This window comes from Zonotrichia leucophrys, chromosome 1A, assembly GCF_028769735.1.
Source record: "Zonotrichia leucophrys gambelii isolate GWCS_2022_RI chromosome 1A, RI_Zleu_2.0, whole genome shotgun sequence".
NCBI lineage: Eukaryota > Metazoa > Chordata > Aves > Passeriformes > Passerellidae > Zonotrichia > Zonotrichia leucophrys.
In genome coordinates, this window is record NC_088170.1 from 32790676 (window position 1) to 32809778 (window position 19103).

The window sequence follows — 19103 nt, forward strand, 5'->3', positions numbered from 1 at the left end:
TAATTTCTCACATGCTCATTCCATCCTCAAAGCCAATACAACGTTATAAAATGGAGAGATAAAATCGATGTAAGTTGCATTCCTCATCTGTAATAGATGATGTATATTTTGTTTTAATGCTACAATATAACAAAATTGACCTAGAGCAAACACACTAGTCACCAGTATAAAGGAACAAATTGTGTACCTACCATACATAAAATTTGGGGTTATCTCCAAGATTGAGACAGATACTAATTAGACGTCTAAACCTGAGTTAATCTTCAAAGGCTCCCCTTATGGTCAGTCAGCACAGAAAAAGTACATGCAACAGTCAGGTGATCTTATTTTAACATTTTATTGGCTAGAATATGTCACACAATTGTCCTCTGAAGATGCATTTTCCTTTTCTGTGAAGGGAGGATGAAGATGATATTTTTTTATCTATTTTGGGGCCTTTCTCTTTTTTTTTAATGTAGGAGCACAACTGTGCAAAATACTCTTAAAATTCAGATAAAACCATTTTTGATGTTTCTGTTAGCCTTCAGTAGTAAGTAGTCTGTATATAGGAGCTCTTAGTTTTCTATATAGAGTAATTCACACACATTTAATTTCTAAATGTACACTGTGTATGAAATTTTAATTCTCACTTTGTAATTAATCAATCCTGTAATGCTAAAAATAATAAGCTGTTTGGAGAAATAACATAATTACTTATTTATATATCTTTCTGGTACCTCTTATGAAATGAGCGTATTATTTCAACTGTTATCATTTGGTGCTTCTACAAAAGCAAGCATGATGAATTATGATTTACTGGGCAATTTGCACAGAATTACCTGAAACTTTAAATACAATTGATTCAGAATGTTAGTTCCACTGTGAATAACTACAGCTGTTGGAACACTGCAGATCAGACGGTGGGAGGTATGTGGAAGCTGCATGAACTAATCAGCATGTTTGGTCAGCAATTTTGCATCTCCTGGCTTGTGGGGGAGTAGAAGCTTATAGGCTGGCATGCCACTTTATTAAAGGTCATTATGTAGGTGTATGTATCATACAGTTTTCCGTTGTATGGAGACAACACAAGATGTTGGCACAGCCAGTAGAACTAAGAAGCTTTGCCAACTGGTCTTTATCAAACATAAATGCAGAAAAAGGTTGTGCTTACATTATACAAGCTTTACTGCTTGTCAAGATGAAAAACAGTGTCAGGTCAGAGGCAGTTTACCTTTTAAATAAGACCAGTTTTGACTGCTACCAAAGTTTGATTACTCAGCAAAAGGATCCCCCTACCAGGAAAATGTCAGATGATTTAAAAAATTCTGCAAGAACTGGTTTTTAGCATCTCTTCTGCTAAAACTAATAAAATGTTGACCATGAAAGTTACAGAGAAAAATTCAAAGAACGGTGAAAAGTAATTGCACTAAGCCATTACCATGTTGAATAAAAATTAACCTAAGTAAAAGATTAAACTATTGAAGCATGACCCTCCTGTATAAACATGTATTTCCTACTCACTAATGGTAACAAAACAGAGCTTAATAGTTTCATCCAAAGATTAGTGTTTCTTAAACAATCCTAGTCATTAGCACCAGGTTTTTTAAACACTGCTGAGGTTTCTTGTCTTAAACACTGCTAGTTTCTCATTCAAATGTGTTTGATTTGTTTAAACAAATAATATGCTAAGTACTGTTTTTCTGAAGCCAGCATCTGTAGGAATTACACTGCATCAGAGCTGTGCTGCAGGAGTGGTCTTCATTTGCTTTAGTTAAGACAAAGTGATGATTTTTATTGAATAATAAACAAATGCTAGGAAAAAAATTTCCTGGACCCTTAATTATTTGGTTGTTATAAGTAACAATATTTGTTTGGTTGTTATAAGTGACATAAGGCTTCATATCCTTTTAAAAATTTATTATGTAATTTTTAATACTGACTGGCTTCAGTATAGGTTCATTTGTTATTTTCCAAGAACATGTGTTAACAGAATTCCCTTTCCTCCATGCCATTTTTCCTACAGGTAAAACCCTGGCATTAGTGATGGAGTAACAAAGTGGTGGCGAGTTCCACAAAATTTAGAACTAGATTAAGAAAAAAGGATTTCCTATCCAGAGTAGAAGCACAGAGCAAATAAAATTCATGGAAAATTCCTCATAAGCAGAGGTCAGAAAAATGACAGAGAAATTGCCTTTCTAAAGCATATATTTGTGTTTTAATACTGAAAGAAACACGCTCTAGTTTTGGCTGCATGGGGTTACAATTGACTGGCTTTATATGGCCATATTTGTTTGAGAAAGATTTGAAGTAAGACTGGTAAGGCTGAAAGGTGACACCATGGGCTGTGAAGAGAAGAGCAGCAGTGGTTAGTACCTGCACAGTGCCTAGCAGGCCTTGTCCCAGTCCAGGGACAAAAGCTTGAATTGTTAGAACTGGGTGAGTTCTGTTTCAATACAACCAAGATTCTAACTCACGACTTTGTGGAAATGATGCAGGAAAAGCCGTGTGTTTCTTTAGCAGTGCTGCATTTATTCTGCAGTGAAAGTACCCGTGTGACTCTGGCAGGTGAAACCAGGGCCCTGGGCTTCCCCACACCGAGGTGGCGCCGGCAGCAGGGACACCCTCAGGATCCCTCTGGGCACGTTGTTATGGGGCCGTCAGGGAGCAAAGCTCAGGCCCTGCTGCTGCTGCCACAGCTCCAGAAGCCCTCCTGAAAGCCATGGCTTCCCAATGCTGCAGGCACAGCACTCCCAAGGTCTCATCCTGCCTGACTTCACACGGTGTGCTCTTCTAAACCACCCGGGCTGGCTGTGCCCTCAAAGCTTACCGCATGCCAGGAGGTGCAGCACGTACCCTCCCTCTGGGGCCAGGGGAGCACCCTTTTCACAGGCCGAGGGACAGTGTCACACCATTGCACAAACTGAAAGGCAACAGAAAAATCACAAATGCGTGTTGGCTCTAGAGCGGCACCAGAAGGAGTCCAAGGAGCACTGTGAGATGTGAATACAGGAGTCTGCTCTAGAGGGAACTAGCACAGCTAGTGTGAATATAAGCCATCTATATTCCTCTTACCTCCCTCTTGACATCAGGGATGTTTTTTTTAAATGTAGAAGGACAAGCTTGCTCTCTGAAATCAGGTAGTGTGAACCCACAGCATTTTTAGAGATTACCTTATCTTAAATTACCATTGTTCAGAGTACCAAGTCTGAATAAGTCTGGCACGGGCTTATACACACAGCAATTCACACATGTAATTACTATTTTCTAAACAGTTTCAGTCACCAGTCCAGAGTCTCCCATTCAGAGATGCCCCAGTTGAGGCTCCTGTAAAAAGAAAAGGATTTTTCTTCTGAATAAACAATTATGCAGAGAAGAAAGTGCATTTCTGTAACACCAAACAAAATCTGCATTTAGGAGTAAGCATCTTCTTACACATTCAACCTTGGAGTAAATGAACCACACCAAAGGTCACTAAATGTCATTGTTCTGTAATTTTCAGTCTTCAGAGGATCAAAGAAATCTGAAGAGCCAACGTGAGACACTTGGCAAAATAATGAGGTGAAAGTCTTCCAAAGTTTTCTGGAGGGAAAAAACCCACAGTAATTGGACGTAATTCTTAAAATGCTCATTTAGGCATTAATAAATACAAATGTGTATCCTCTTTAGGGTTCATGAAATATCAACAAAAATCAAAAAGCTGTTTTTCAGTTATTCACTGGGCATAAGGGGTTTGTTTATTCCAAGATCTGTGACACTGGCAAATGAGCTGTTCCCTTTAAATACCTTGCCAGGTGTTGTTTTTGTTTGGTTTTTTCCCTGTTCAGCTTGTATAATAAATTAATTTTTCTAGAAATACACTACCATTTCAGCATAGATTTTTTTAACCATTAATCTTCTTACCTAGCATATTTTGCCCTGTTAGAGCAGCCCAAGGAAGTGATCTTAAAATGCCCAAGGAGATTAAAAGATACACTTCAGTCAGTTGCTGAAGAGTAACTCAGAAGCATAACTGATCAGTCATTTGAAGAATTTCATTGTTGTTGCTGTGCCTTTTTGATCAGCCAGTCCAAAGGGATTTCATTAACATCTTGCTAAAATGTTTCTTCTGACTAAGAAGAAATTTTGAATAGATTATGAAAGCCTCTAGAACTAAGCTATTTTTAAGTGCTAAGCATATAAATGCAAATTGAATAGAAACAGCTGTTATTTACATTCTGTGGACACATGATTTCACTCCCTGATGGATAGGAGAAGAAAAAAAGCCACTAAAAAATGAAATGCCCTTAAAGAAATTGGGAAAATGGGGATCTAATAAAAACACATGCAATGAACCACATTGTTGGGTGGTATGAATTGGTAAAGCTTTCCAGGTTTGCCACCATAACACTATACAGCCCGCCTGCCAGGAGGTCTTGAAGAGCTCTATGTATTTCTTGGAGAAAGTGGAGGTACGGGTTGAAGGAAGGAATATGCTGTAACAAAGCCATATGAACAAATTCCTGTTTCAGCCTGTTATGCAAGGGTTAGCTGATAACCTGGCATTTTCAAAAAGAGTCTCTCAGAAACAAAGCCCCCATTCACAATAAGATTTTGCTACGGGCTTATGTTAGTTTGAGATTATGTTCTGAAAAAATTATAAAAGCTCCTGAAAAATGTAAGCAGCATATTCTTGACCAGTGTGCCTGAAAGTAGAGGACTGTGCTGGAGGGAAAAGAAAGCACAGTGTGAAATTTGCACCCTTCGTGAACTCAGGCTTTTTACTGGCCTGGAAGAGGCTCTCCTGTGTGTCCTCCGTTTACCTGGAGCAGGTCCCTGCTGTCACAGGTTCCACTGGAAAGCTCATGCTCCCTCCTGCCGGGCCTGCTTCTATTTGTAACATCACCAGCAAACACCTAGAGCAGAAAGAAATAATACTGTCCTCAGGAAAGGTAAGGCTTGTTTAAAAATGTACACAAAATATGGCTGCTAATTTGGCCCAAACCCACTCATTTCAAATTTCAGCCTGGGACAGGGAGTTAAAGGTGGGATTGTTTTGCTGGCTTTTCCTTGTAGAAGGAAAAGGAGTTGACATACTAACACAGCTAAAGCCCAAGCACTGCAAAGGCACTTCATTCTTAAGAGCCTGGGGAGTGATCTTCTCCAAGATTAGTCCTGTTTGACTTAGGATTGCTTTGTGCCTGCCAGCACACAAAAGCTCTCATAACACAGGCAAAGGTAGGACAGAAATTTCATTCTTGTTCCATTTTAGGTACACTCTTGCCTGCTGTTCTGTGTTATGCAAAAGATATGTCCAATGGCTAAATGCATCCTTTCCTTCCTCCCCAGAACAAAGGCTGATCTACAGCAGCAGGTTGTGCAGCTTCCTTCTGTCTGGCATCATGTGGCATGAAACGCTGGGGAAAAATTCTGCTGTGCCTCAGGCATCTTTCCAGATCACATTTATTCACAGAGGGATAATTTATCAGAGAAATGAGCTCTGAAGAGACTACTAAAATTAGTGTTAAATTTTGAAATGTAGGGCAATGGCACTGAAAGTCAGAAAATATGTCTAGCCCAAACTCACACTTTATAAAATGCTTTGCATATTTTGTAATAATTATGGGTATTATTTCCCCTTCTCCGTTCATTTATAAGGACAGAGAGAATAACAAGCAAATCTGAATTTGGTTACACAGAGCCATCTGTTAATTCTGGTATATGGCAGTAGAGGGCATCTAAGGACTTCGAGTCACATATGGTAAGGGATTAAAATCAGATGGCTGAAGGAGTTATTACTCTCCCCCCAAGCCGTTCACCCCACCTCAGGACAGAATTGCCATCTCAAGACCAAACAGCTCACGAGGCTGCTCCTGATGGATGGCAGTTTTGAAGCCACACTGAAACTGGAATTGTTCTTAAAACACCAGTCTGAAAGCTGAAGTTGTTAAGGAGGAGATGCATGAGTTAATTTCTCTTCCCTGCTGCAGGCAGAGCTCTGTCAGAGCCACAGGATGGTTTTGGGTACAGTACAGGGGGAGATACTGCTTCAAGCAGCCTGTCCAATTTTATCTACTACTGTTTGAGCTTTAATTTCCACATACCTGGAAAAACTGCTTACAGGGGGAGCAAGCAATTCTGGGAATGGACAGGCTGTGCCAAGAAAAGGCAAGCTGTGGACCAGTGCTCTTTCCTAAACCAGAAAGAGTAGCCCTATGTCTGTTTCCTCTCCTGAGCCTTAAAACTGACAGCCTGCCTGGCCAGCATTTCATCAGGCTGCGTCCTCCCAGTGTGCCAGTCAGATACAGGACGAGGCGTGGAGCCGTCCTGACAAAAAGCAAGCACTAATCCTGACAAACAGAGAGAAGGTAGTTGGCGGCTAGCACTGTTTTCTTGTCATCTGTCCAGGTTTGTATGACGTTCCACATGCAGCCTCTACACTGAAGCAGGGAAAGCAGCCATACCTATCTTGAGCCAAAAGAAGCCAACACGTCAGAGGCAGGTTAAGTTCATTACCTGACACTAACACTTAATGCACTGATCTGAAAAATGTATTTGAACCCAGCAGCATATTCACATACAACAGGCAACCTATTTTCAATTAACTGGAAGAAGTTTAAGGTTATATAAATACATTAGTAAACGTTGATTATCCTGTTATTCAAACTCCTAAGTACAGCAACACGTCAGGCCTTATGCTGAAGTCTATTATAGCCTTAGCCTGAAATTTAGAAGTGGCTCATGCCCAAAAAAAGGTTCTACAACTCATTTAATGATTCACAGTACTCCTAAAATGATATTCATCTGTCTGCTCTCCATGGCAGCACTTTCAATCATAAACACTTAATTGTAGGAATTCATCCTCAAGGCCAAATAGCTCTGGGTGAATTAAACTATCCTTAATATAAGAACTAGAACAGTGACTTAAAATTAATCTTTTTCTGATGGGAGGCCATTTATTCAGAGACACATAACCCAGTTTCTACTTCACTTTTCACTCAAAAATCTCCCTTTTAGAGATAGGCACTGCATCACCTGTTTTAGTTTTCCTTATTAGTTTCAAAATTGACTTTCTGCCAACAAAGGAACTTTATTACTTATGGATTGGCAAAGCATAGGAGAGCTGCTTTCATGCTGTCTGTCAGGAAAACTTTTTTCACAGACATTACTTGCTCTCTTTTACTTTGAGGCGTAGGACTTGCAACTGGCAGAAAAACATCTCAAGCCTCCTCAAGCATAAAAGGCTTGTTTTTTCTGGCAGCATCTAGGACAAGAATGCAAGATTTCACAGTGCTTTCAGCTGTGCTATCTCTAGGATTTTTCTAAAAAAAAAAACAAAATCCAAGAGTGTATGTTTCTCTAAAAATCCAAAACTTCAAGGAGCATGGTTCTGAACATGTGTGTGCATAGGTGTAGTGCACGTATATACCTATATGCTCTTTCTCAGCCAAAAAAACAAGGTAAATAAATATTACAGTCACAGCATTTTATGCTATAATCTGAATATTAAAATCCATATCAAATATTCTCCTTGTAGTTGTTTGAAGACTGTACCAAAATTGGTCCTTTCCTTTTTTCTAGCTTGTTCGTGAGAAGGAAGCATGAATGAGAAGAAAATGCTACCAAAGCATGTATATTAACAACTTATTCTCCCATAACTTTCACCAATTTGGCTACTTTTAGTCAGAGTGAAACTTGATAATTCACAAAATAACACAGTGATAGACCAGAATTCTGCTATTTATAAGGAAGCTTAGTGTAGCATAAAGTAAAAACTGCTGTTTAAATTCTCCTTGTTTTTTTATACTTAGTACCCTGTGTCACCACATTCTACTTTTCCTTTACATGCCTATTGAAAGTATTTTTATGTTAATTTGGTTTTACCTTAAATTGTAAATAGTAAATTGGAGAAACTAAGCAAGCACTAGATTTAATTTTTTTCACTGAAGATCCCAAGTGGATAGGTAACCTTTTACTCAATGCAGGTTAGGCCTTTACTTATAGACAGTAGATAGCACAGGATGAGAGATGGACTTAAATGCCACCTTTTTATGGTCAGTTTTGTGCTTGACAGTGATTATCTGTCTACCTATCCACTGAACCAAAGGGAATGATCCTTCTTTTTATCAACTGTCTCTGAAAGAAAAGAATCCAGATGTTATTTCAAAGTATTACTCCCTTGATGCCATCTTTTGATGTTTGCTTTTAAATCACAAGTGCTGCTTTCCTTTTAGAGCACCCCTGATTTATAGAAATTATTCACTGAATTCTTTTATTAATCTCCCTTACCAAATGTATAATAAGAAAAGCAAAGCATTCACATGTGAATAGATAAAAATAGCAGGAAATAAGGTGGCAGCTGGTAAAGAGTAAAACTGTTTGGTATAAATCTTAATCTATTTCATCAAAACATGCTGTACTCAGGCAGTTGGAAAGGGCAGGATGATCCCATACACTGAAATATTTGTTTTCCTTATGTTTTATTTATTATGTTTTAGGAACTCTTTGTGAAATAAGCAAACCTTTCTCCTAACTGCTAAGTGAGAAATCCTCAAAGAGTTCACATTGCAGACCTTTCTCGTGCTGTGGAGTTACAATTAACACATTCCAATCTGCTGGAGCCAAAGGCTCAATATTCCCATTTCTCTGCTCAAGAACCAGACTGCAACCCCAGGACAGGGAAACCATGGCAGCTGTACATTGTTGTTTAGACTAGTTCAGGTAAACAGTTGTCAAAATACGTTCAGTAAGTAGAGCTATGTGATAAGCAATAGCTGTCCTTTTAACTGAAGGGGATTTTAACTGACCAAATGGTATGCATGGATAACAGATATTCTGTACTGCATCTTTGGGAAGTTAAGCATGCAGAGAGCAGGGAAAGGCCCCTTGTATTCTTCCAGGTAGCTAGGTAAATCTGTCTTAATAGATCAGTAAATGTTTTCAGTGAATCAGAGCAAATTTAGCAAAATCAGCTGAGTCAAAATCACATTACCCCCCCTCTGCTCACATCATATTATATAAATAAATCAGTGTACGAGCTCACCAGTAAACTTGGCATGCTTTTCAGGAACAAAGTGAAAATCATTTCTAGTAACAGGCACTTCTCAGGGCTGTAAAAATGTTGTTGCCTCCTTCCTTGGTCATGAAAGGGATTTTTGCCTAAAGGAAAAATAAAAAATAAATTTATTCATCCTTCCCTGTCTTAAGCATATGCATTTGAGTGCATTTGAGCTCAAACAATATATTCTGCTTGTGATTTTCAAGAACCCTTAATGTTCATATTTTCACTACTAATACAAAACTACATTAAAAATATCTACTATATGGATAATATACAGTCATAACCAACATTCATGAATAGTAGTATCAGAAAAAAAAAGAGATTGCTTAAGTTGGTGCCTCTCATCTCCAGTTGGATGATATGCCTCTAAAACTGGCTCAGAAGCATTCATATTTATATATGTACAGCAATATTTCTCCTAGAATTGCTATCCCAAAACAACAGATTAAAAATAAATAAAGCATTTAGTTTGAATTGCACAAAAAAATTTTAAATCCTCACTTGTATATAGTTTTTGTATTAGTGACTGTTTAGAAGAATTCCTGTTTGTTACATGGCAGATTAAAAAACCCTATTTTGGAAAACTAAGTTTTCTGAGTCTGCTCCTTCTTTTCTCTTTCTCCATTTCACATCTTTCTCCTACTCCATTCTGATTTTTATAAAGTAAAACTCTTCAGGCAGACCAAACTTGTATTAAATATCCCAGTGCCAAAAAACTAAAAAGTAGCTTTAAGTAGTTTCATGCACTATGTACAGCCCATAGTCCCAAAAGTAATTTCATTTAGTCACCTTTTCTTACCCTTACAGTTATTTCTTTTCTCTCTTGTGACTGTATGGAAGACTTAGGCAGACAGAGCAGGAAAAGAGTAAGTAACATTGTTGAAAGAAACAGTAAAATACAAACATAGCCCACCGAGCCTATAGCACTTTCAGATGTCTCAAGCCAGAGAATAAAGGTGACTGCAAACCAGAGCACTCCTATGAGGTGCCAGGATTGTCATTTAAAGATCCATTTGCAGTTTTTAAGTTGGAATTTCATTACTCTTGTAAGTTTATCAGATATTTAGTGCTGTTTTTAAGAGACATTAGGTTCTCATGAAAAAAAAATTTAACAGAATTCTGTTTAGGAAAGATCCTGCTGATATACTGCCTATTTAATATTTATGCTACCTTTCTCATAACAATATTTGAAGTTTTAAGTAACAAACATTTATTACATTCTTCTGTTCTTGTTTCTCATTCACCACATAAATCGTGGTCTTCCTCCCTCTGCCTTTTATAGCAGCCAGCTGTGGTTTTAGAAACAAATTATTATGACTTCAAGTGACGAATAAACAGCAGAAGCAAAGGAAGTCTTGAGATACTATCCACATAAAAATCCCATTAATAAAATAACATAGGGAAAGCAACTTTGCATCTAGACAAGACGTATTCCTGTTCTCCAAGATGCATTAATGAACTTCAAAGAAACAGCCTTAATTTGAACACTGTGATATCAGAACAAAATACTTTTTGAGCAAAAGCTGTGTGCCTACATATACAGAATTATTTTAGTAATAAAAATAGATCCATATTAATTTTTTATTGTTCTCTGGAACATAGTGAAGTCAGTGCCATTCTGAAAAGTAATGGAGGTTTTTTGCAAGATTTTATGTCATAGGTAGCTGAACTGTCAACTAAATTTCTAGGGGCACAAACTCATTCTCTCCCCTCTTCACATCAATCCAACGAAAAAACTTAGTGGGAATTTCACAACTGTCACTGGAGCCTGGATCTGAGGCTATCTGAACTTCACAGACAAAAACAGGAACAAGAATGACCTTCAAGACCTAAATTGTTTTAAACCATTTCTGAGAATGCTTAAGAAAGCCCGTGTTTGTTCCTCAGACCTCATTTTAAATCTGTGCTGCTGCCAGTGATTAAAACCACCTTTTTTTCATAAACTGAATAAATTAAATTCAAAAGCACCCAGGCATTACAAACAGATGAAATCATGCTGGCCAATAATTTCACTTAACAAAGTAGATTTTTTTTTCTCTGATGAATTTACTTAATCACTAAATACAGAACTTAATTTTTAAGATAACTATTAATTCTCTTATCCTCTGATGCTTAAGAATTATAAGCAATAACTGTTATAAAATCCTTCAGGATTTGTAATCCTTCCTCAGTCCTTATTTTTTCTTTTTTTTTTTTTTTTTTTATTTTTTAAGAAACGTTGCATTTCAGACGGTACTGGGGAGTGCGACCCAAGGCAGCGTCTCAGCCTGGGAGCTCTCTCTGTGCAGGGGAGCTGCTCCGCTCCCTCAGCCAGACAGGGCAGCCTCATACATATTCATTTCCCCTCTGATAACAAAGGCTCCCTCGCCCCTCCCGCCCCGATTTTTAAAGATACTATCTTTTATTATGCTGTAGGTTTGGGCTTCTTTCCTGAAATCTTTAAAAAGACACCCCTTAATCCTTCTGCCGTCAATTCTCCTTCTCAGATACCCCCGTACAATTTGCAGGGAGCCCTGACCTGCAGCCAAGGGCTGGAGTGAGACTATTACGGCTACTTTTGCTTTGTTTTCCCTCTTTTCTTTTCTCTCCTTTTTTTTTTTTTTTTTTTTTTTTCTCTTTTCCCCTCTGTGCGTGTCTCTTTCTCAAGTCGGCTCGGGGCCGCCGGGGCAGCGGCGAAAGGTGGCTGGTTACCGAGCAGCACCTAGGGCGCAATCAACCATCTTTACGCCGAAAAACAGCTTCGTGATTATTAAAAAAAAAAAAAAAGAATAATAATTAAAAAAAAAGGGGGGGGGGGAGGGGGAGAAAATCGGCGCGCGCATCGGCGGGCAATGGCTGTTTGTAGCAACGAGGTATTTAGCGCCGGAGGGTGAAGGGGGGTGGAGACCAGGGTGGGGTGTCCCAGGAGCTTCGGCCGCCGCAAGTCCCTGGCAGGGAGCTCCTGGCACCGGCCCCCGAGCGCTCCCGGCCCCGCGGGCGGGCCCCGCCGCCGCGCTCAGGTGCCCGCGGCTGCCGGCGCCGGGCGGGCCGGGCGCCCCTCGCCCCTCCGGCCCCGGCGGCCGCGCTCGCCCCGCTCCCTCCGGGGTCCCGCCGCGCCCGCGGGGCGCCCCGCGCGGCCCCGCCGGCCTGGTCCCCCCGCAGCCCCGGGCACTGACCTGCGCGTCGCCCGCGGCTCCGCGGGCGCAGGGGGAGGAGGCGGGGGGGCCGCGGGGCAGCGTTCGGCGGCCGCTGCCCCGGCGTGACAGGGGCGGCGGCTCGGTGCGTCGGCCCCGGCTGGCCGCGATCGCGGCGGAGGCGCCGGAGCGGGTCCTGTCACATGATGCGGTTCCTGGAAAGTTCCTGGAAAGCAGCCTTTGTATGTAACCATCCCGGGAGGGGGGAGCGGCGGGGGCAGGATGCCCTCGCCTCGCAATCAAAGGCGAGCAGACCGCCCGCGCCGGGGAGAGGCGGGGGAGAGGAGGGTGTTGTTTCCCCAGGAGCACCATCTTCCTCCGGCAGCCTCTGTCCGCCCCGGCACAGCCTCGACGCTTCTCCCCGGCGGCGGGTGCCGTGTCCCCTCGGCCCCCCGACGCCGCCGGGAGCCAGAACAACCTGACCGCCCCACCTCCAGGCGGCGGCAGCGGCGGCCCCAGCCCCGTCCCGCCGAGCCCGGGTGAGTCCCCTTGTCGTCGCCCCCCTCCGCACGATGCCGTGCGTCGCTTGGAGAGCCGGCAGCCGGCCGCCCCGCTCCCGGTACGGCTCTGCCGACCGCCGGGATGGAGGCTCCCCGCAACAGGCGGCGGGCTGCTCCGGCTCTCCTCGCCTCGGCCGTGGGACGCCCGGCTGCAGCCAGCCGCCGCCGCCTCGCCAGCCTTCCGTCCCCACCGAGCTCCCGCGGCGGCGGCGCTTCACGGCTCGGCGCTGCCGGAGCCTCCTTTCGCAAGGGGTCGCGCCCGGACACCGCTGGCAGGGCTGCTCCCACCTGCGCCCGTCGGCCCCGCGCCCGCAGCCTCTCCCGGTGACAGGCGCACCTGCGCTCGGCCACCGAGCTGGCGGCGGGAGCTTCGGCGCGGGGAAAGGAGGGATGGGCTTTGTCGAGGGGTTCCCGCGAGTCTACCTACATCTATTGGGATAGAAACCCGTCAGAACACCCTATCAGTTGTCACTAGAGTTTAATTTGGAAAAGTTTCTGAGCTCCGCCGCGGAACTTGTTAGGGGAGGAACCACCTCAGCATAACCCCCTCACCTGGCGGGTGCTGCGCACCCGCAGGCAGAGACTGCTCGGTTCGCAAGCACCGGCGGGGGGCTCCCGGTCTTCCCGCAAGCCCCGTCCCTTCGCTCCAGCCAAGCCAGCTAGGCTCCCCCTCTCTGGTACTGCCCGGCTTTGTGTCGCTCCTGATGTGGCGGTGCACCAGGAGAGAAGAGGCTCTTTTTGTCCCTCTCGTTAGCTTCGGCCAAGAGGAAAGATTTTTTTCCCCTCCCTAATATCAGCATTTAATGGAGCGGGAAAAGCATATTTCCTGCTCCGCGCTAATTATAGCGCGTCCTGCACCGCGCTGCCCCTTCCGTTCCCAAGCGGCCGGCGAGCCCCCGGAGCCGGCACTGCCTGCGCACTCGCTCCGCAGCTTCTCGGGTACTGCGCTGCCCGAGAGGAGGTCTCCCATCCCGGGAGCATGGCCCACGCCGGGCTTCCGTTCCCGTTCCTACAGGTACGACTTCGCGGATGACCTTACTGGAAGGCGTCCGTACGCACCGCAGCGTGGAACCCGGGCAGCGCCGGGGCTGGGACCACTGTCCCGCTGGTTAACCCTCCTCTCCCATACGCGCTCGGCTCTCCCCCACGACCTCCTTCCGCCCCAAAAGTCCCAGAGCCGGCGGCCGGGCTCGCCTGCCCCGGCCGAGGGAGCGGGGCATCAGCGGGTTCGCCTTTGCGACAAAGCGAGACCACCGTCTCGGGACGCCGCCTCCGCCGAGTCCCCGGCGGAGAGGAGCCGAGGACAGGCTGGGCGGCGGGGGGGAGGAGATGTCCCTCCCCCGCTCCGCCGGGAGGTGATCTCTCGCCTCGCGTCCCTCCTCTGGATGCTGGGAAGTTCCGAAGCGGGATCGCCAGAAACGCGCTCTGCGTCGGGAGCGCCTCTCGCGGGGCTCGCCGCTAACCACGCTCTGTCTCCGCTCGCAGGCGGCGCCCGGGCCGGGGACCGGGACCATGCGCCCAGCGCTGCGCTGAGCCCCGCGGCGGCGAAGCGGAGCCCTCTCCTGCCGGCAGCCCCCGACCTGCGGGCGAGCGGGGCCGCGCCCGCCGCCGCCGCCCATGACCCTGCGCTCCGCCGAGTCCCTGGAGAGCGCGGAGAGCTCCGGGGAGCGCTGGGGGCGCCCCGGGGCGGCGGCGCCCGCTGCCGAGGAGTGCCGTGAGGCGGAGCAGCTGGCCGCGGCTATGGAGGAGCTGCGGCGGGCAGGTAAGCCCGGGCGGCCGGGAAGGGGAAAGCGCCCGGGGCGGCGGCGCTGTCCGGGGGGAGGCAGAGCGGCGCGGCGGGGATCCCCACCGGGCCGAGCGGAACCGGGCGGCGGTGCGACGCCTGGCCATCGCCGCTCGGCGCTGCCAGGTCGCGTTTCCCCGGCGGAGAGGGGCGGCGACGACTCCGACCCTACGCGGACTGCGGCGGTCGAAGCGAAAGCGGCGGCAGCGCCGCGCCCCAGCGGCAGCCCGGGATCTGCGGCCGGGCGAGGGCCGGGCGCTGCCGCCGGCCGGGGCGGCCGCATCCCCGCGGCCCCGCGTACCTGCGCTCCCCTCGGCGGCGCGGCGGCGGCTCGCCCGGCCCCGCAGGACGCGGAGCTTGCTTGCGGGAGGAGGGAAGGGCTTTTTGTCTTCATCGCAGCCGCGCCAGGACCGCAGCTACCTCGCCGAAGTTGTTTTCTTATCCCTTCGCTTTCGATCGCTTGAGAAAGCTCATTTCAGCAGCAGCCTGCTCCGAGTTCCCCACAGCGGGCGTTGTGCGGGCTGCCAGCCCGTGCCTTGCTCTCCCGGCGGCAGAGCAGCGGGGAGCCGCGGGACGCGCCCCTGCCGCTTCAGGGGCGGCCCGCCGGTCGGCGGCTCCGCTCTCGGCCCCGCAGGACGCTGCGGGAATGTTTGTGCATGTGTATGCATACATGGGTAAATAAAAAGTGACCTGGAAAGCTCTGTCAAAACGAGATGCATTGTAAAACAAATGAATTTAAATAGCAAATAAAAATTTACTGTGCCTGCAGGACTTTAGCTTTCAAACAACAAAAGAAATGGGTGACTAGAAGTATATCAGCTAGAGAGCAGCTTTTCAAACAAACAGGAATAAACAAATCCCTTCTTTTTCTCATCTTTTAACAGGATGGTACTGGGGCAACATGACTGTTGCTGAAGCCAAAGAAAGGTTACAGGATGCCCCCGAAGGGACCTTTTTGGTTAGGGATAGTTCGCACTCAGAGTATCTACTGACTATATCAGTAAAAACGTCAGCGGGACCGACCAATCTACGTATAGAATATCAAGATGGCAAGTTTAGACTGGACTCTATCACTTGTGTCAGATCTAGACTTAAACAGTTCAACAGCGTTGTGCATTTGATTGAGTACTATGTTCTCATGTGCAAGGATAGAACTGAAACACCTTCAAATGGAACAGTTCATCTTTACTTGAACAAACCCCTCTATACATCTGCTCCATCTCTGCAACACCGCTGCAGAATAGCTATAAACAAGAGCACAAATCAGATCTGGGAGCTGCCATTACCAACAAGACTAAAAGAGTACTTGAAAGAGTATCAATACCAGGTATAAATATATTTTCTAAATGCCTCTAACACAGAGTAACTTTTGAATGCAATTCTTAAAATCAGCCAAAGAACTGAGTAACCAGTTGTACAACTCAGCATGGAATTCACTATCAAAACAGTGGCAGTTCTAGGGGAAAGGTTTTTATTTCAGATGCTACAAAGGGAGACTTTATGTAAAATAATCCCACTTTGCATCCTTGGGGGTTCAACAAAGTGGCATGCTATTCTTGCAAGAGAGAGAAGTGAGGAATCTATCCAGATTGTGTTGCTTTGTCAATAAAATGCTGCACTTACTGTCAAATGCGTTCTGAAGCAGTGGGACCGGGAGAGACTTCATAAGTGGTCAGAGACATATGAGAGTTTACAAGTATCTCAGTTGTCTGATTCTAAGATTAATTTGGTGCTGGTGTTCATATAATCCTAAAAGCTTAACTAGATCACACACTGTGATAATCTTGCTAAAGTTATGCAACTAATCAAATCCAGTCAGAAAAATGATCATGTATTCAGTTTTTATTGAACTACTCTCCTGCTTTTCTGCAAGCAAAGGAGTACTGTAAGTAATCAGTCTAGAACATTGTTTTTCAAAGTTCTCTGAAAGCTGACCTTAAGAAGAAATGCCACATCTTTCACAGGAACCCTGTATATTGCTGATTATACCAGATTGGTATCCCAGAATCCTTAATGTGTTAACATCTTCACAGTGGTGATGTATCCATGCTATTATTATTAAGCCTCTTTTGGTTGAGGCTTTAGAATTATATACTTCAGACTTGCAGTTCCAATGTCAAAACATGGGTATCAGCAGTTATGTGTGTCTTCTACAGTGTAGAATGTTTTCTTCAGCCTGTTTCCCAAAATATGGGGAAATACAATGTGGATTTTTTTTTTTATAAAGGGGTTGGTTTTTGCTTTTTCTTATTTTTTTTAAATTTTCTTTTTGTTTTTTATTTTATTTTATTTTATTTTATTTTATTTTATTTTATTTTATTTTATTTTATTTTATTTTAATTTTATTTTTATTTTATTTCTAAACTTCCTATTCACCATTGTAGCTATCAGATGATTACTCAATAAAGTAAATCAAAGTGCACAACAATCTCCCAATCTTTTTATGTACGTATTTCTACCATTCAGGAAAGAGTGCTCCTATATAGGAACTTATATAATTTCCCAGCTAATACTCAGATAAATGCACATGTATCAGTGAGGATGAATAACCCTGCTTTGCCTTTGTGGTGCTGCTCAAAAGTATAGCTGGATTACATTCAGATTAGTGGCTTAGAGGCTGCCTGCTGAATTCCTGTAGTTGGGTATTAGCACAGGACATTGCTTTTTCTGTTTCAGTAGTCTTCTAAAGAGGAAGAGGGGACTAAGACCCTCAGTATCCATTCTTCAGCCCAAAGGTAAAGTATTTAATAGAAGAAATGCACAGGATGAGAAAAATAGGAAAGCAGTAAGAGAGAAACAAGGACATAGACTCGCCCTTAGTCAACAAATTAAAAGTTTTAATTCTTTCCCAAGCTTATTTGTTGATTAAAGCCAAGACCTGTGCTTGAACAAGGAGGGTTGTCAAGACTTGCTGTAATCTAGCTTTGCCCAGGCTGAAATAGAAACAACATAAAATAATCTTGTTTTCCTTGTGACTTAACTGCTCTGTTGTACTTTCAAGATGTTCTGTCCTTTCTCATAAACTCTGGGGCCCTGACCAGCTTATTTGTTGCATCTAAACTCCCAGTGTTACACACTCAGTTCTGTCTGTCTGTCTGTAACATCCTGGCAGAAATGAGTAGCAGAGCCATTGAGAAATAGAAGGCACCAAGAACATGAGGCAGAGTGGATGGTTCCTTGATATGGCATATACTTTATATGTTCTTGTTCTTTCTATGGAAAAGGTGGGTTTCTCCTCTTCCATGGCTCAAATTTTCTGTCCCCATTTTAAACTCAAGTTTTAGTATAGAAATAGGAAGAGTTTTTTTCTGAAAAACAAATCAAAATATTTTTTATGTAAAATTTTCCCCATGTCTTGCCAAGATGTATTTGGAAGTCTTTCACATTATATGGTGACCACCTTTTGGTTGCCATGCCCAAAGAGCTCTTGTATTTTAGGTATGTGTCATAACTACATGGTTCTTGTCATCAGTCTTGCTAAGATCTGCCACCCTCAGGCTGAGGAGCTTTTCCTGTGAGCAGAGCCTGTCAAAAAACTGTGTTCCTGGGAACACTTTTCATTCTGATGAATCTTTTCTTACAGTTCTTGCCTAGCTCTCTCCTGTGCTGAGAGAACTGCTGTATGGAATAACTTCCATCACAGTGACAAACCCTCTAATCTGCTGCTGTGTTAACATTCTACTTCTGTGCCTTTTCAGCCAGGATGATACACTTGGGGTCTCAATGGTAAACACATTCTGCTGAGGACCTTTATAATAAATCCCTGGGGGTTTCACATCATGAATACCAGTGCTGGAGCAAGCAGACTGAGAAGATAAGAGCGTTGGGGTGCAATGAGACTGCTATGCTGCAAATATAAGAAATTATTTGTGGCTTGTTGGTGTGAGCAGTCACAGGCCAAGTGTAGCCCACAGCAGAGCCAAGCTCTGAGGAACAACAAGGGGCAGATGCAGGGAAGCTTGCTGGGTTTTTTTAATAACAGTTCTCCAAAGCACAAGGGCAATTGGCAGGCTGAGAACAAGGAGTGCTGGCAAAGTGAAAGGTGGTCATTCTTGTAACTAATCAAGTTACTGTGATGTGGAATCAAGTCACCAAACATTGAGCATACCGACCTAGACTTTGTATCATTTGCATCAGATCCTGTGAGGAAAAGTAGGCTCTGTAACTCTAGTGTGTGCTTGAAGCTGTGAACAATATTTTAAACAGACTGGAGGGGGAACTAGTCCTCTTTGTATGAAAGCACAGTTCTTGTCCTCATTAGGATGCCAGTCCTAGGGTGATGCATTGCACTAGTAAAACTAAACCACAGTTTAGCTTGCAGAAAGCTTGGCTTCTTTCTAAGGCAGCACAGAGGAATTACTTGTTCTGCTACAAAAAATCTGATGATAGAACATGATTAGATTTCAGCAGTACAAAGATCTTGCATGAAGACTGTGAGTTTTCAGACATAAAATTTTCAGACATGTTGTTCAAACATTTAAAAAAATTTTCAGTGCCTTTTTTTTCTTTACCCTATGGATGTTGTATCTTGTTTGCAGCACTAGCTTTTAAATTGTGGGCCTTTCAGATTATAAAAATTACTTCTAACTGATATATATCATCTTGAATTGCTAGTACAGAGTGTGCAGCAA

General features: G+C 44.3%; 1 protein-coding gene and 1 long non-coding RNA gene across 3 annotated transcripts; one reads left to right on the forward strand and one right to left on the reverse strand.

Annotated features, from left to right (window-relative positions):
- Positions 1-321: 321 nt before the first annotated feature.
- LOC135442350 (uncharacterized) lies at positions 322-15079 on the reverse strand. Of its 2 annotated transcripts, none has more exons than XR_010438663.1 (4): positions 14774-15079; positions 8999-9114; positions 4779-4871; positions 322-3303 (listed from the first exon to the last, which is right to left on the reverse strand). It is a non-coding gene; the product is annotated as an uncharacterized LOC135442350 (long non-coding RNA). The 2 variants fall into 2 exon arrangements; XR_010438662.1 differs by lacking the exon at positions 14774-15079 and adding an exon at positions 12172-12299.
- SOCS2 (suppressor of cytokine signaling 2) lies at positions 14251-16687 on the forward strand. The gene is made up of 2 exons (XM_064702057.1): positions 14251-14451; positions 15357-16687. The coding sequence occupies exons 1-2, from the start codon at positions 14307-14309 to the stop codon at positions 15803-15805; spliced, it is 594 nt and encodes a 197-aa protein (XP_064558127.1). The 5' UTR covers positions 14251-14306; the 3' UTR covers positions 15806-16687.
- The last annotated feature ends 2416 nt before the right edge of the window (positions 16688-19103 follow it).

Bases quoted from the DNA above. Each gene is read 5' to 3' on its own strand.
- SOCS2 (XM_064702057.1), top strand. From the start codon at position 14,307: ATGACCCTGCGCTCCGCCGAGTCCCTGGAGAGCGCGGAGAGCTCCGGG. The intron at 14,452-15,356 runs GTAAGCCCGGGC...ATCTTTTAACAG, and splicing joins GGAGGAGCTGCGGCGGGCAG to GATGGTACTGGGGCAACATG.